General features: G+C 42.8%; 1 protein-coding gene across 8 annotated transcripts in view; it reads left to right on the forward strand.

Annotated features, from left to right (window-relative positions):
• Positions 1-3,962: 3,962 nt before the first annotated feature.
• The window catches only part of Atp6v0a1 (ATPase H+ transporting V0 subunit a1), a 53,918-nt gene continuing 42,117 nt past the window's right edge, over positions 3,963-15,763 (forward strand). For 7 of the 8 annotated variants that reach the window (XM_040749721.1, XM_040749723.1, XM_040749725.1 and 4 more), the window contains exons 1-3: positions 3,963-4,113; positions 6,375-6,534; positions 13,958-14,036. In XM_040749721.1, the coding sequence (XP_040605655.1) occupies positions 6,418-6,534; positions 13,958-14,036 (196 nt within the window). In that variant the 5' untranslated portion in view covers positions 3,963-4,113; positions 6,375-6,417. Of the gene's footprint in view, positions 4,114-4,783; positions 4,862-6,374; positions 6,535-13,957; positions 14,037-15,763 lie in introns of those variants that run through there. The other variant, XM_040749722.1, reaches the window with a different exon arrangement.

Consider the following 15,763-nt stretch of genomic DNA (forward strand, 5'->3'; position numbering starts at 1 on the left):
GGCTGGCCTTGAACTCCTGAAATTGTTGAGGATGGTCTTGAACATCTGATGAAATGATCCAGGTGAGACCATTATTGACTAACACCCAATTAAGCCAATTAAGAGTATTTAAGTCGAGGGCCTTGGTGGCACACGCCTTTAATCCCAGCACTTGGGAGGATCTCTGTGAGTTCCAGGCCAACCTGGTCTACAAAGTGAGTTCCTGGACAGGCTACAAAAACAATACAGAGAAACCCTGTCTCGAAGAACAAAAACAACAACAACAAAAAAGAGATATAAGTCATTTTGTTGTTTGTTTGTTTGGTTTTTAAAGACAGGGCTGTCCTAGAACACTCTTTATAGACCAGAGTGACCTTAAACTCACAGGGATCTACCTGCCTCTACTTCCTGAGTGCTAGGATTAAAAGCCAGCTGCACCTGGCTATAAATCCTTTTACTAGACAGCAACCAATGCAGGCTCAAGCCTCAGAATCTCTTGGTGCTGAAGCTCAGGGGTACAGCATTTTAAAATATACAAACCCCAGAACACTGTATATATAATAAATAAATCTTAAAAAAAAAACCAACCCACAATTACCACAGGTTTGAGGGGGTCAGAATGACATCGGTCTTTTGGCAGTTTAGCAGTATTTTCTAGACACCACATGACTTTAATCCCAAATGCTGGGATTAAAGGCTAGCACCACCACCACCCAGCTGAGTCCCTTCCTCCCTCCCTCTCTCCTCCCTCCCTCCCTTCCTTGTCTGTCTGTCTGTCTCTCTCTCTCTCTCTCTCTCCTTTGCTGGCCTTGGACTCACTCCGTACCTGAGCCTGGCTTCTGCCCCCCAAGTACTGAGATTACAGGCCTCTGCCACTACATCTGATTTAACTAAATATTTTTCCCCTGGAATTTTCCATGTTTTTCCTCACGCCAGGTGACTCAGAAGAAAGCCAACATGTTTATAAATGCTAAATTATCTCTTCAGTAACTGAAGTTGGTTTCTCACTTTCCTAGGGAGATGTATGAGGTCTGAGGTCATAGAGACCTCTGCTCTGTGTCCCTCCTCCTCCTTGTCCCTCATTCCCATCTCTAGCTTCCTCAAGCTCTCTGTGTTTCGCTTCTTTAATACTCCCCTGTGCATAGCATTCCAATCCCCAGGAGCTAAGGAACTTGCTGTGTCTGAGAGTCATGAGGGTTGCTGAAAATGTCAAATGCCTTAGGCTCATTCACATCTCCTTGTCTGTGTAATCATTAATAGAACTAAAGGGAAGTGACCCTAAGGCAGCAAAGTGTATTTTGAAAAGTTTTTTTTTTTTTTTTTTTTTTTTTGCTTTTTACCAAAAGACCTTTGTCTTAAACCTTCTTGGGCTTTGAAAGTAAAAGCTTGAATATTATTCTGGGAATCTCAAAGCAAAATTGAAAAGTAGGCACACGCTTCATCTCACTGGCCTTCCTGTGACTTCCTAACATTCTCTTTCTTAGATCCTTGCATCTGCTATCACTTTGCCTAGGTGGGGAAGAATTAATTAATCTTTGTAATTGCCCTTTAGGTGTCTAAGCAAAATCTCAGTTTAGAGTTGATATTTTTGCCTAAGTCTCATATGGAATTGCTGACATCTTTTAGGGCCAAAGGCACACTCAACAGCATTTTGTTTTACTTTTGTTTTGTTTTTATTTTGGGGAGAGGAGATCTCACTATACGGCCTATAAATTCTGGATTCAGTGATTCTACTGCCTCAGTTTCCTGTCAGTAGATTACAAGTGCTTAACTACACACCTGATCTAACAGCACTTACCTACCTTTGTTTTTTTTTTTTTTTCTTCTATGCTTGGGATTGAACCTCTTGTGTGGTAAGCACGTATTTTTATCTCAGAGCCACATCCCCTGCTTCAAAAGCATTTAAAATTTGATCTTGTTGGACCATGCCTCAGTTCTGCTGCATCTTCTGGTTATTGGGTGTATCTGCTACCTAAGGTTACTGTGAGAGTTAAATGAGTCTGTATGTACAAAGCATTTAGGAACACTCCTGGCACCAAGTATAATATTAATCATTGTACTCACCTTTCTCCCTTGCATTTTTTTTAATGTTTTGCAGTTCTAGTTGTCCTTGTGTTCACTAGGAGGAAATCCTCCTGCTTCAGCATCCCACTGCTAGGATTACAGGTGTGAGCCACTACACCCCACTTTCTAATAAATATTGGAACTGATTTCTCAAGATATTTCTCGAATGGGAAGTGTATCTGCTCCATTTTGCTATCTGTGGTTCCTAATATTGTTTGGTTCATAGTAGACTTCAACAAATATATTATCTATGAGGTATTATCTAGCAGGCAGAAATCCCACCATCTCTGACCATATAGCAAGGTGGTGGATAGAAAAATAAATATGAATCTTTATATAGGCACTTGAAACTGGAAATAGGCAAGATGGCCAGGAACAGAGCATGGAAAGAAAATAAATGGAACACTGGGAAAAGGTAGGTGTCTGGTAGGAGATGAAAGGAAAGAGAAAAGGAACTATAGGGCCATGAAAGATGGCTTAGCAGGTTAAGTTTCTTTCAGGCAAGCTCGCCACCTGAGTTCAATCCCTGGGAAACACATAAAGGAGAGAACCAACTCCCATAAAGTTGTCCTCTGACCTCCATGCCTGTGCTGTGAACAAATGCCCACAAACACACCCAATAAATAAATTATGATTATTATTTTTAAGGACTTCTGAGAGGATATACTTTCAGGAAAGCCACGAAAAAAGTTCAAAGGAATTAAAGTTAGTCGGGGATAGGCTTTCTTACAGGTAAGGTAGGAAACATTTGTGTTTGTGGTTAACAAGCAGCTGACTCTGAGGTTAGCTTTTTTTTTTCAAGTCTCTGAGGAAGGAAGTGACAGTCATTGTGAAATTGTTTTTTCTAACACTCCACAGGATTTCAATTGAGGGTCCCTGTCTGCCTTGCCAGCAAAGTTGAAGGAGCTGGGAAATGTGGAAATGATAAAGTCAGGTCTCAGAAATGCTCCTTCTCAAGAGAATGGTGATGAAGTGACATCTTCAATTACCTTATGCTATAGGAAAATTCAAATAAAATGTTCACTGTGTCCATCATTTTGTTCCGGTTTGCAGAATAGGTTTTGTAGTACTTTTTCCAGTCCCACAAAATTATTAGCATCAGTTTTTTTTGTTTGTTTTGTTTTTTAATCTGAAATATCTTGTTCACTACATTTGAATCTCAATAGAGTTCCACCACCCACGGAGACTGACTGACCAGTTCTCCGGGTTCCTCCTGATGATTCTGGTTATTAACATTGACTCCCTACTCCTCTCTAATAGTGGGGAGAGGGACTCTATTAATATTTGGGAAATGAGCTTTTAAAAAAAATAGGTAGGTATCATTTTGCATTCAAAAGATTTGAGGAACTGAAAACGCCTACGTAGCCAGATGGGTTGAGAGGAATTTACTAAGCAAGATAAAAATAATTATTTCCTCAACATATGGTCTTCTGGGTCATTGTCATTTGTATGAGTGTAAACCCTAGGCAGCTGCTGGAAGAATTAATCCTGTACTCGGTGTAAATTTTAAGTCGCTCTCCAATCTGGGGCTCAATTATTTTCAGGGGTCTAAGAATGACAAATGATGTATGTGTGTGTGTGAGTGTGTGTGTGTGTGTGTGTGCTGAAGCCCCCTGCAGCTCTTACGTCATTCTATAATGTCAATTTATCTCACGCTACTTTCTTCAAGAAAAGGTTGTGAACTGCTTCCCTGGAAAATATAGATGGCAAGTAACCTTGCTCCAGGGACAACAGAGACAAAGGGTTCTGACGGGCTCAGAAGTCAAACACTTCAAAAGTCACACACGCCCAGCACTGACGATTCCAAACACTCCCGGTTAGAAATCACAACGCCGGAACAAAGATGGCGTCCGCACAGCAGGACTCGCCCGAGCCCCCTGGACTCTGCACTGCGGCAGCCCGGGAGAGGCAGCATCCCATTGGTCAACTGAGATGAAGTCATTCTGGGGGCGGGACTCGGCGGTGGCGTCGGGGCGGAGCCTTGCTTGCGTACGCTCCTCGGAACTTGCCCTGCCGGAGCTGGGGTCTTTGCTGCGGCGGCTGCGGTCGCGGCGGCCGTGCGGGCCAGAGGTGAGCGAGGGTTGTGGAAAGAGCGCGTCCCGGAGCGACCTTCAAGGGGACACTAGGGCGCACTCCGGTACATCCGGCCGCTTGTCAGAAGAATTAGCAGGGGTTTTAGGTCTCTGGGAGAAATACGGGGGGAGGCGGGCTCATCCCCCTGTTCAGACACCCTTCCTGTGGGCAGAGGAACTGGAGGGCCACTGCCCCGGGAGGACCGGTGAGGGGAGGCGACCGGATAGAGGAGATAGGATAGGCAGAGGGATCTAAGGGGATTTCTTAAAGGGTCTTAGAATTTGGGGATTTCTCCCTTACCCGGGAGACAGGTTATGCCCAGTCCAGAGAATTTCTGCTTTCTCACTGTGCAGCCCAGAAATGAAGCAGATGAACCACAAATGCTCCCTGTTAGGAAGGGGAGATTGGAAAACCGGAGCGAGATAGAGTCCTCTAGGGAGGATGTTGGGTTTGGATTCTCCCCCTTCTGCAGAATTATTCTTTGTTCATGTTTCATTTCGCGACCCCCGGGAACTGCTCTTCCAAATTCGTTTTGTGTTTGGCTTCAATGTGGGTAGAGATAGAGAGGCCTGTAATCATGAAGGAACAGGAGGAGGGTGGCAACTTGTTAGAGGTTGTCATCCCTGGCAGCTCCTGGTCTATGCTGATCAGACATGATTTCATTTATTTTGAGGTTGTGGCGTCTGTCCTTGTTCGAGGTGGAGAGACTGGTAATAGCTCTTGTGGGTGATTCAGATATCCACAAGTAAGTCAACCCACATAATCTCTTGGGAAATCCTTGCTTTAGCAGAGTGTGTTGTTTTGCTGTCCTTGAGAACACCAAATGCAGAAAGGATTTGTTATTTGGGTTCCTCAAAATGTCCTCCTGCCTTCCTTCCCAAAGAGCAAATCTTCTCTGAAATGTCAGTCTCGCCTATCAGTCAATGTGGAATATGCATGACCTTACGACATTAAAAGCAACGTAATGTATGATCTGGTGGCTTTAGAAATTGCAGACCGTGCTGTACCTGAACTGAACTGGAGCTTATCGAGAATAAAATAATTGCAATTTCAGTACCACTGATAGCGCCCTTGCTGACCTGAAAGGAAGTCTTCCGTGGCTTACAAGGGGAGATGACAGTTGTTTTGAGGATGATGGGGATGGGAAGTAAAAAGCTGCAGAGGTGGAAGGCTTTTCCTCTGGCTTATTAAAAGTGATTTATCATTACCAACGTGTTCCTGTCATGCCAGAGTTGAAACTGTGGGGGGCTCCTTTGTCTTTTTACAATGATGTTTATATATTGGGATTCCTTAGACGAGGAATGATGTTTTCCCAGGAGTTTGGAAGCTTGATCCCTTTACCCACAGCTTTTTGATAGTACTGGGGATTTTTGGATGTTGGAAGTGGGCATTGTTAATGGAGGAGGGGAAGCTAGGCACATCTTTTATGTAAGAGGGTAATTAAAGTCTCTTGTTGTTTCCTGCTCGAAAATGAAACAAACACACAATGAGAAACAACAAAGAGGATCCCTTTTAGTAAGAAAATTCTGTCAAGTGTGAAAAAAAAAACCCAAATAGTAACAACAAAAAGCCCTGGTTTTGTTTGTTTATTCCAGTAATCTAAGGAGGTGGAGGTAGGAGGATCAGGAGTTCAATGCCAGCCTCCACTCTATGTTGAGTTTGAGACCAGCAGAGGTTATATAAACAAAATAAAACCAAACCTCCAGGCACTGTGAATGTCACTGTATGATATGACAGAGCTTTTTGGAGTTCCCAATTCCTGTCCTTAATCTGCATATATTCCATTGTATTGTGTGTTCAAAATACTGTCAGTCAGTCCTAATATTAACTATAAAGGAAGTGACTCTGTATAGACTCTGTAGTCCGGGATTTAGTAAGGGCTTTTTGCAATTTCTCTTTTGCACTTTTCTTTCTTTCTTTCTTTCTTTCTTTCTTTCTTTCTTTCTTTCTTTTTTTTTTTTTGGTGTTTTGGTTTTTCAAGACAGGATTTCTCTGTATTGTTTTGGAGGCTGTCCTGAAACTTGCTCTGTAAACCAGGCTGGCCTCAAACTCACAGAGATCCACCTGCCTCTGCCTGCCAAGTGCTGGGATTAAAGTTGTGTGCCACCACCGCCTTGGCTTCTCTTTTGTACTTTTCTAAGCAGATAGCAAGACTTCTCACAGGGCACAAAAGAAATAAAGAACCTCACCAGGGGTATTGTTTGTTATTGGTTCTAGAGGTTAATTCTCAAGCCATGTCATTTTCTCTCTTGCCTCAGATTGGAGTGAACCACAGATATTCACTGACCACTCTCTGCCAACATGGGGGAGCTTTTCCGGAGCGAGGAGATGACCCTAGCCCAGCTATTTCTACAGTCAGAAGCTGCTTATTGTTGTGTCAGTGAATTAGGAGAACTCGGAAAGGTCCAGTTTCGTGATGTAAGTGGAAGCCAGACTGCTTTTTGATCACCGTCGAACTGTTTTGTTTGTTATGTTTAACTGCTTTGTCTGGAGTCTTTTGCCTTTTATTTGCAAAGTAACATCATATCACTGGCTTAGTACTGAAAAACTTCAAGTTGTCTTTTGCCTTTCTAGAGGTAGAAATGGTTTCAGCCAATCCTTCTATGGTTTTTGCTAATTCTTCCTTAGACAGTCATCCTTAGCTGGGTATGGTGGTTCATCCCTATAATGCTAGCACTTGGGAGGCTGAGGCAATGAGGTGATGAACCTGAGCTACAGAGTGAGACCTTGTATAGAAGGAGGAGAAAGAGGAGGAGACAACAACAAAAAAATCAAAAACAAACTGAGCATGATGGAGGGCAAATGACCTAAGACCCCTGCACTTTGGCAGTATTATGAATTCAAGGTCATCCTTGGCTATGTAATAAGTTTAGGCCAGCCTGAGCTACATGAGAACTTGTCTGGGGGAAAAAGAAAAAGGAAAACTATTTTATGTAATGTCAGGTAGTTGTTAGGAATGCTGGCAGAGGGTACCACACTAATCTTTTACTTTTTACTTAATTTGGGTTCCTTTAACATCACAACCGGATATTTAAGACAATAGCAAAAACTGTAGTTTTTCCTTTCAGTGGGATATAAAAGAAAGTTTTTAAACAAAATCTGAGACAGCTATATACATGAACAAACTTATATAGTATGTAAGTAAGCATACACTACTAATTCACTGTTTTGAATTCTTGGAAAGGATCTCAAAACAAAAAGGACGTCTAAGATTTGTTTTTTGTTTAATAAGCTCTGGGAATTTATAATTTGAGCAAGAAGATACACTGTGCATGTTAGTATGCAGGCATCTGTACTGGCCTGCCTTTTGAGTTCTGACAGCTATGCCACTAAGAGCACCACCTGTGCACATTCACTATGTTCCCTTTAAAAAAGGGACCCTGCTCACCTCCTATCCCTCTCTCTTTCTCTCCTCTCTTTGTCTGTCAGTTCCTCTCTCTCTGCATCCCTCTCTTCTCTGTCTCCTGCTGCTCCTGTCCCCAGAGGCCAGTTTCCTTCCTCTCCTTTTCCTTTTTTATGTTCCTTTTCCCTTAATAAAAACCCTCAGCTTGAATTCTGTCCCTTGGCATCTTCGCTTTTTTAAAATCTTAAAACGACAACAGTGCACACAAATGAAAGGTGTGTGTGGTCAGGAGGTTCAGAAGGGTCCCTGACTCAGCTCCTGCACTCTCAGAGATCCAGGTACTTTTGATAGCATTCATAGTGGTCATGATTTCACATTTACCAATGGGAACAGTTGACTGTAAAGTCCCTCCACAATGATCTAAGCCCCATAAAGACAAGAATCTTCTGTGTTTTTACTCATAATTGTAGCTTTAGTGCGTATACAGGCTTTTTTTTTTTTTCATCATAGTTGGTTGGAATGAGTGGGTGAGTTAAACCGGAGTGATCAGAAATGGGTAGGATTGCCGGGCGTTGGTGGCGCACGCCTTTAATCCCAGCACTCGGGAGGCAGAGGCAGGCGGATCACTGTGAGTTCGAGGCCAGCCTAGTCTACCAAGCGAGTTCCAGGACAGCCTCCAAAGCCACAGGGAAACCCTGTCTCGAAAAACCAAAAAAAAAAAAAAAAAAAAAGAAATGGGTAGGATTAACTAATAAAGGTCCTGGAGTTGTTGAGCTGCCAAGAAGTTCTCTGGCACTACTGTGCACACCTTGTAACCTCTGTGTAGTCAATAGACTTGCCTTAAAAACAAAACCAGTCAGCCGGGTGTTGGTGGGGCACGCCTTTAATCCCAGCACTCGGGAGGCAGAGGCAGGCAGATCTCTGTGAGTTCGAGACCAGCCTGGACTACCAAGTGAGTTCCAGGACAGCCTCCAAAGCCACAGAGAAACCCTGTCTCGAAAAACCAAAATCAAAACAAAACAAAACAAAACCAGTCGTGATAACTCACATCTCAAATCCCCAAATTGTGCTTGGGAGGCATAGGCAAGAGGATAGCGAGAATGTGAAGCCAATGTTATCTACACAGTGAGGTCTAGGCCAGCCAGGGCTACATAGTTATTATAATTAGGAGGTTATTGTAGTAGCAGCTTAGCTGATAAAGTACTTGCCACATAGAAACCTTCACTGAGTCCTTAGCTCTAAAAAACTGGCTATGGTGGCATATGTTTGCAATTCTAGCACAAGGGAAACAGAAACATGTGGATCCCTGGAGTTTGCTAGCCAGACAGCCCAGCCTAATTAGTAAGCACCAGGTCCTACTGAGAGAGCCTATCTCAAAAGGCAAAAACAAAAGAAAAGAAAACAACAACCAAATAAACCATGGTAGGTGACTTCTGAGGAATGACATCCAACATTGAGTTCTGACACCCATGTGTCTCACTAGTCAGACTGGCCTTGAAATCAAAGAACTTCCTTCTACCTCAGCCTCCCTGATTTTGGGATTTCAAGTGTGCCTACTATGCTGTTCCTATTCTATATTTATTTTTTGTGTGTCTGTGTGTGTGTGCACACACACGTGCGCGCACATGCACATATGCCTATAAAGGCCAGAGGTAAATATCAGATATATGCCTTAGTTAGTGTCCACTTTTATTTGTTTGCTTGCTTCTGTCTTTTTTTGATACAGGGTTTCTCTGTGTAGCCCTGGCAATCCTGGAACTCTCTCTGTAGACCAGGCTGGCCTCGAACTCACAGAGATCCACCTGTGTCTGCCTCCCGAGTGCTGGGATTAAAGGTGTGCACCACCTCCGATGCCTAGCTCCACCTTAGTTTTTGAGACAGGGTTTCCTCACTGAACCTGGAGCCTGTCCAGCTTTCTTTTCCTTCTTTCTTTCTTTTTTTGGTTTTTCAAGACAGGGTTTCTCTGTATTGTTTTGGAGGCTGTCCTGGCACTCACTCTGTAGACCAGGCTGGCCTCGAACTCACAGAGATCCGCCTGTGTCTGCCTCCCGAGTGCTGGGATTAAAGGCGTGTGCCACCACCGCCCAGCTTCTTTCTTTTTTTTTAATTTGCTAATTTTTATTTTATATGTGTTGGTGCTTTGCCACGGGTGTCAGGTCCTCTGAAACTGAAATTATAGACAGTTGTGAGCTGCCATGTGGGTGCTGGGAATTGAACCCAGGTCCTCTGAAAGAGCAGTCAGTGCTCCTAACCACCGAGTCATCTCTCCAGCCCCTGTCCAGCTTTCTTATGTAGGTTCTGGGGTTTTCATGTTTCCATGGCAGGCGCTTTATTGTCCTCAGCCTTGCTTAGATTTCTCCATTGTAAAGGTATCTTATCCCCCATGTAATTAATAAGTAATCTGGGGTGATACTTTTAAAAGCTGTGTGACTATCCTGTTTCCCAGAATTGTTTTACTCAGTAGTTTTAAAAAATGTGAGATAGGGTCTTACTATGTAGCCCTGGCTGTCCTGGAACTCCCTATCTATACCAGGCTGATCTTGAACTCACAGAGATCTGACTGTTTCTACCTCCTGAGTGTTGGGATTAAAGGCATGCACCACTATATCCAGCTTATTTGTTATTTTTTTAATCTTTAAAAATTTATTTATGTTATTATTTTGGATTTTTGAGACAGGGTTTCTCTGTGAAACAGCCCTGGCTGTCCTGGAACTCACTCTGTAGACCAGGCTGACTTCGAACTTACAGAGACCCGCATTTCTCTGCCTTCCAAATGCTGGGGTTAAAGGCAACCAAGTTTAAAATTTATTTTTGATTATGTGTTTGTATGTGGGGATGCACATGTGAGTGCAGGTGCCTGAGTAAGTCAGATTCCCTCGGGAGCTGGAGTTACAGACAGTCATGAGTTACCATGTATTAGGGTGCTGGGAATTGTACTTCTCTACTTGGGAAGAGCAAAGTGTTTTTAACTGCTGAGCCTAGGTTTCAATGTAGCAGAAATATTTTTTTCTTTCCTTTATAACTTGTGTTTTTTTGTATGCATCTTGATTTCTTAACCTTTCAGTACTTGGGAGGTAAAAGCAGAAGTCTATGGAGCTCAGGGCTTTCCTGGGCTATATAGCAAGTTGCACTGTTACCGCTTAACTGTGCTGTGACTGAGTGGGGCAGGGTGGTGAACCCCTATAATCCTAGCACTTGGGAGGAGGAGACAGAAGATCAGCAGTTCAAGGTCATCCTCATCTACATACTGATTTCAAGGCTATCTCAGCTGTACATTATACCTTGTCTTAAAAATTCAACTAAGGGGCTGGAGAGAAGTTAAGAGCACTTGCTGTTCTTTGGGGGACCTGAGTTCAATGTCCAGCACCCACATCAGGTTCTCCTGCTCCTATTATTACTTTTGAGAAAGGCACTGCCATACTGTCTATTTATTTATTTATTTATTTATTTATTTATTTATTTATTTATCCGTTTGTCTGTCTATCTATTCGCTCATATATGTGTTTATTTATGTGTTTATTTATTCTTGGTGCTGAAAATTGAACCTAGGTGCTCGTGTGTATTAGGCAAGTGCTCTGCCTATGAGCTACACTCCCAACCTTTTATTTCGAAGCAGGGTCTTACTAAATTGTCCGTGCTGGCCTAAATTTGCCCTGCAACCTTGTCTAGCTTTGAACTGAGAACCCTATTTCAGCCTCCTGAATAGCTGGGACTATAAGGCCTGTACCAAGTCCAGCTTTGTTAGTTTGAGTTTGTTTGTTTGAGACAGTCTCCTGTAGCCCAAAATGATCTCTAACTTCTGATGGAGCTGGGGAGAGTATTAAACTCCTAATCCTGCTACCTCTACCTCCTAAATGCTAGAATTATAGTTAACCACCTGGGTTGCACATCAGTTTTTTTTTTTAAGTTTTTTGTTGGTTTTTGTTGTTGTTGTTGTTGGTTTGTTATTGTTTTGAGACAGGGCTTCTCTGTGTAGACCTGAGTGTCTTGGGACTCTCTGAGGATCAGACTGGCCCCGAACTCACAGAGATATGCCTGCTTCTGCCTCCCAATTCCTGGAAATAGAGCTGTGCACCACCGCTGCCCAGCTTGCTTTATTTATTTACTTATTATTATTATTATTGGTGGTAGTGTGTGTGTGTGTGTGTGTGTGTGTGTGTGTGTGTGTGTGTGTGATGTAAAGGTCAGAGGACAGGTTTTTGGAGTTGATACTGTCCCTCTAGCTTTATGTAGGTTCCAAGGCCTGAACTCAGGTCATCAAGCTTGCACAGTCTCCAGGCAAGCACCTTTACACACTGAGCTATCTTGCCTACCCTGCAATTGTTGAAAATTTTATCTCTGGGCTGGAGAGATGACTCAGTGGTTAAAGCACTTGCTGTGCTTCCAGAGGAGCCAAGTGTGATTGCCAGTTTCATGTCACTCCAGTTATGTGGAATTAGATCATCTCATCTATGTTTTGCCTCTGGGATTTTTACCTTTCTCTATTCTATATGTCTTTCTTTCATTCTTACTCTGAGGCTGGCTAGTGGCTGGCCCCTGGCATCCTCCTCTCCTCCTTTTCTCACTCCTCTCCCTTCTCCTTAGATTTCTCTTCCTTTTTATTCTCTCTGCATGCCATCCCTGCCTAGCCTTTCTCCTGCCTAGCTATAGACCATTTAGCTTTTTATTAGATCAATCAGGTGTCTTAGGCAGGCAAAGTAACACAACTTTACAGGGTTAAACAAATGCAACACATCTTTTCGTCATTAAACAAATAATCCACATCATAAATGAATGTAACATCTTAAACTAATATTCCACAACAACATGTAGGTAGGATGCAATGTGCTTGGTGTATCTCACTTAGTATAACCTTCCATGTGTTCTTCATCGACACATCTCTTGTTGGGTTGACTCTATATAGTAATTGTTGGGAATAGCCCTGCATATTCATTTCAGGTCTTCTGTGTACCCTGAAGGGGAATTGCTGGATTGTATGGCAGTTCTACCCATGCCCTGCTGGGACTGCACCAAGGTGTCTGTGCATGCTAAATCCCCATCTCTTGGTAGTTGTTTTTTTTCCCTTTTCCAAGACAAGGTTTCTATATATAATAGTCCTGGCTGTTCTGGAACTTGCTCTGTACACCAGGCCTCAAACTCACAGAGATCCACCTGCCTCTGCCTCCTGAGAGCTGGGATTAAAGACTTGGAATTAAAGGCATGTACCACTACCACCACCACCTGGCAGTAGTTCTTTTTTTTTTTTTTAAGAACTTTTTTTTTCCAGGAACTACCCTGTTTTCCATATAATTGCACTAATCTATATTTCTTTCAACAATACACAAGAGTTCTCTTTTGTCGACATCTTCATCAATTCATGCCTCTCATCTTTTCAGAGGTCTTGCTATGTAGCCAATGCTGGCCTATATCTTGCTTTGCTCTCCAGGCTGTCTTTGAACTTCTAATCCCCCTGCTTCTACAGAGTTGGGATTACTACATGTATGGCCAAGCCTGGCCCCCATCTTTTTCATGAAAGCCATTCTAACAGGTGTGAGGTGATACTCCTTATGGTGTGGCTTTAGTAAATTAATAAAATCAGACTGTCACCAGAAGGTGAAAACCTGGGGGAGAAGAGCAGGCATTTGCCTTCTGTCCCCTTTGCTTGGGGAGAAAGAGAGAGGAAGACCACACAGAGCACCTATGACAAGGCTTCCAGGTGGGGGGAAGCAAGGGAGCTCACAGTTTTGGCTTATTTGTCTCCTTCTCAGCTGTGTTGCAGCATCGACGGAGGCTTTTAACTTCAGCTTGTGTGGCTGGCACAAAGCCCTTCACATGGATTGGTAGACAGTTTTGATTCAGGTTGCATTATACAATGGCACAAAATTAAGATTCCATTTATGGGATGTGTTGCTTATAAAATAGGATGTTGCCTGGCGGTGGTAGCACACGTCTTTAATCCCAGCACTCTGGAGGCAGAGGCAGGCAGATCTCTGTGAGTTCTACAGAGTGAGTTCCAGGACAGCCAGGACTGTTACAGAGAAACTCTGCCTCGAAAAACCAAAACCAAACAAACAAACGAGTAAATTAATAAACAAAACAGGTTGTTGTGGACAGATTTTTTCTTTTTGGTCTACCAGCTCACCAAAAAAAAAAAAAAAGACATAGAGAATTATTAATTATGAAAGCTTGGCCTTATCTTAGGTTAGGCTTGTTCCTAACTAGGTCTTACAACTTGAATTAACCCATATCTTTTAGTCTATGTTCTTTTACATGACTCTGTTACCTTTACTCTGTACTGCCCATCCTGCTTCCTCTGCATCTCACTGGCAACTCCTCCTTTCTTCTTCCCAGAGCTCTCTGTCCCCAGAAGCCCCGCCTAACCTCTTCCTGCCTAGCTAATGGCCATGCAGCTCTTTATTAAGCCAGTCACAGAGATAATATCTTCAAACAGTGCAAAGGAATATTCCACAAGATGCAGACTCAGTGTTTGAAGTTTGCTATCATGTTCTTGTTTTTCAGTTAAACCCAGATGTGAATGTCTTCCAGAGGAAATTTGTGAATGAAGTTAGAAGATGTGAAGAGATGGATCGAAAGCTTCGTATGTACCATTTGGTCTTATGTGACACTCCTATAGTGAGTCATTTGTCTTAAATTAGAGCCACTAGCCTGCCTCTCAGTAAAGGGATAAAACTGTGCGATAGAAAAGGAAAGTGGGCCAGGGAGGTGGCTCAACATGTGGAAGTACTTGCCATGCGAGCCTGAAGATCTGGGCGCTGTCCTTGAATCGTGTGTAAAAAGCCAGACGTGGCTGCCTAGGATTCTAGTTCCTTATCCAGCCGGTTCTCCCTTCGCAGTGTATTCGATAAGCAACAATAAGGAAATCACCAGATGTGACGGTGTATGTCTGAACCCTCAGCATTCCTTCAGTGAGGTGGGAGGGCGAGGCTTGCAGGCCAGCTAGCCCAGAGTACATGGGCAGCAGAAGCAAGGAACAAGCCCCTGCCTCAGCAGGGTGGAAGGCGAGAACCAACTCCCAAAAGTTGTCCTTTGACCCCCACATCAACACCCACACTCATACGTACATAACATACATACACATGCACAAAATAGCCTTGTTAAAAGACTTGAAAAAGGAAAAGGGAAAAATCTGCATCCATGACATTAAGATGAACTTCTTGTATATAAATAGATTTTATGGGGAAATCTTGTTCAAAGGGCAAACTGAAAACACTGTGGTTTTTTTTTTTTATTAGATTTTTTTTTCTTTTACTCTGACACTTTGTAGCTCAGACTGACCTGGAACTCTTTGTAGCTTTCCCAGGCAATGATCCTCCTGCCATGGTTTTTGGAGTACTGTGGTTACCTGTATATGTCAGTATGCTTTTAGATTCTTATGGGTTTTTAATAGCAGAACCGTGTTGTAGAACTCAAAAGATAGGACCCAGAATACTATCAAATTCAGATGTCAGCTGAGCTGTCTTTTCATCTGAGCAGTTTATGAAAAATGGGACATTCTCTAAGACTTTACTAAAGGCTGGGGTGCTGATTAAGACCTCTATTCATTCCCCCATGACACCCTTTAAGGAATGGTGGCATACATCTCTAATCCCAGCACTTAGAGGCAGACAATTCCTGTAAGTTCCACACCAGGTTGGTGTGCATAGACACTGTCTCAAAAAAAAAAAAAAAAAAAAAGGATAGGTGTCACCCTCATGTAAGGACTGAGAAGCCTGTGACTTCCTTGACATACCCAAGAATATAAACAGTCATAATGGAGTCAGCATTTGAAAGTAAGTGGTTCTGCTTGGCTCCAAACCAAAAAAAAAAAAGATAGGTGTCACCCTCATGTAAGGACTGAGAAGCCTGTGACTTCCTTGACATACCCAAGAATATAAACAGTCATAATGGAGTGAGCATTTGAAAGTAAGTCGTTCTGTTTGGCTCCAAACCCATGATCTTGCCATTCTACCAAGTCCATAGATAAATTGGTTCGTATTCAAAAAACAAAAAAAAAAGTTGATAGTTGTCATGAAAACACTTTTCTCTTTTGGTGTTTTGGGGCATTTGTGCTTAATGTTTGGCTTTTGACGTTAGATAAAATAACCCAACTGTTTCTAAATTAAATGAATCTTTTTGACTTAGAATTATCCCAACTCCCAAGTGGCCTGTTAATGCTGTATTCTTCTGGAGCTTTGATTGACCAATAATACCTGTAAAGAGAGCTGTCAAACCTGAAGGAAGTACTTCACATAGGGTGGGAGGTCAAGTGGCTGCAAGCCAGTTCTAAACTCAGAGAAAGCCAGACGCCTGTAATCACAGGTAGAA

Source organism: Mesocricetus auratus, unplaced genomic scaffold, assembly GCF_017639785.1.
Source record: "Mesocricetus auratus isolate SY011 unplaced genomic scaffold, BCM_Maur_2.0 Super-Scaffold_100007, whole genome shotgun sequence".
Taxonomy (NCBI): domain Eukaryota; kingdom Metazoa; phylum Chordata; class Mammalia; order Rodentia; family Cricetidae; genus Mesocricetus; species Mesocricetus auratus.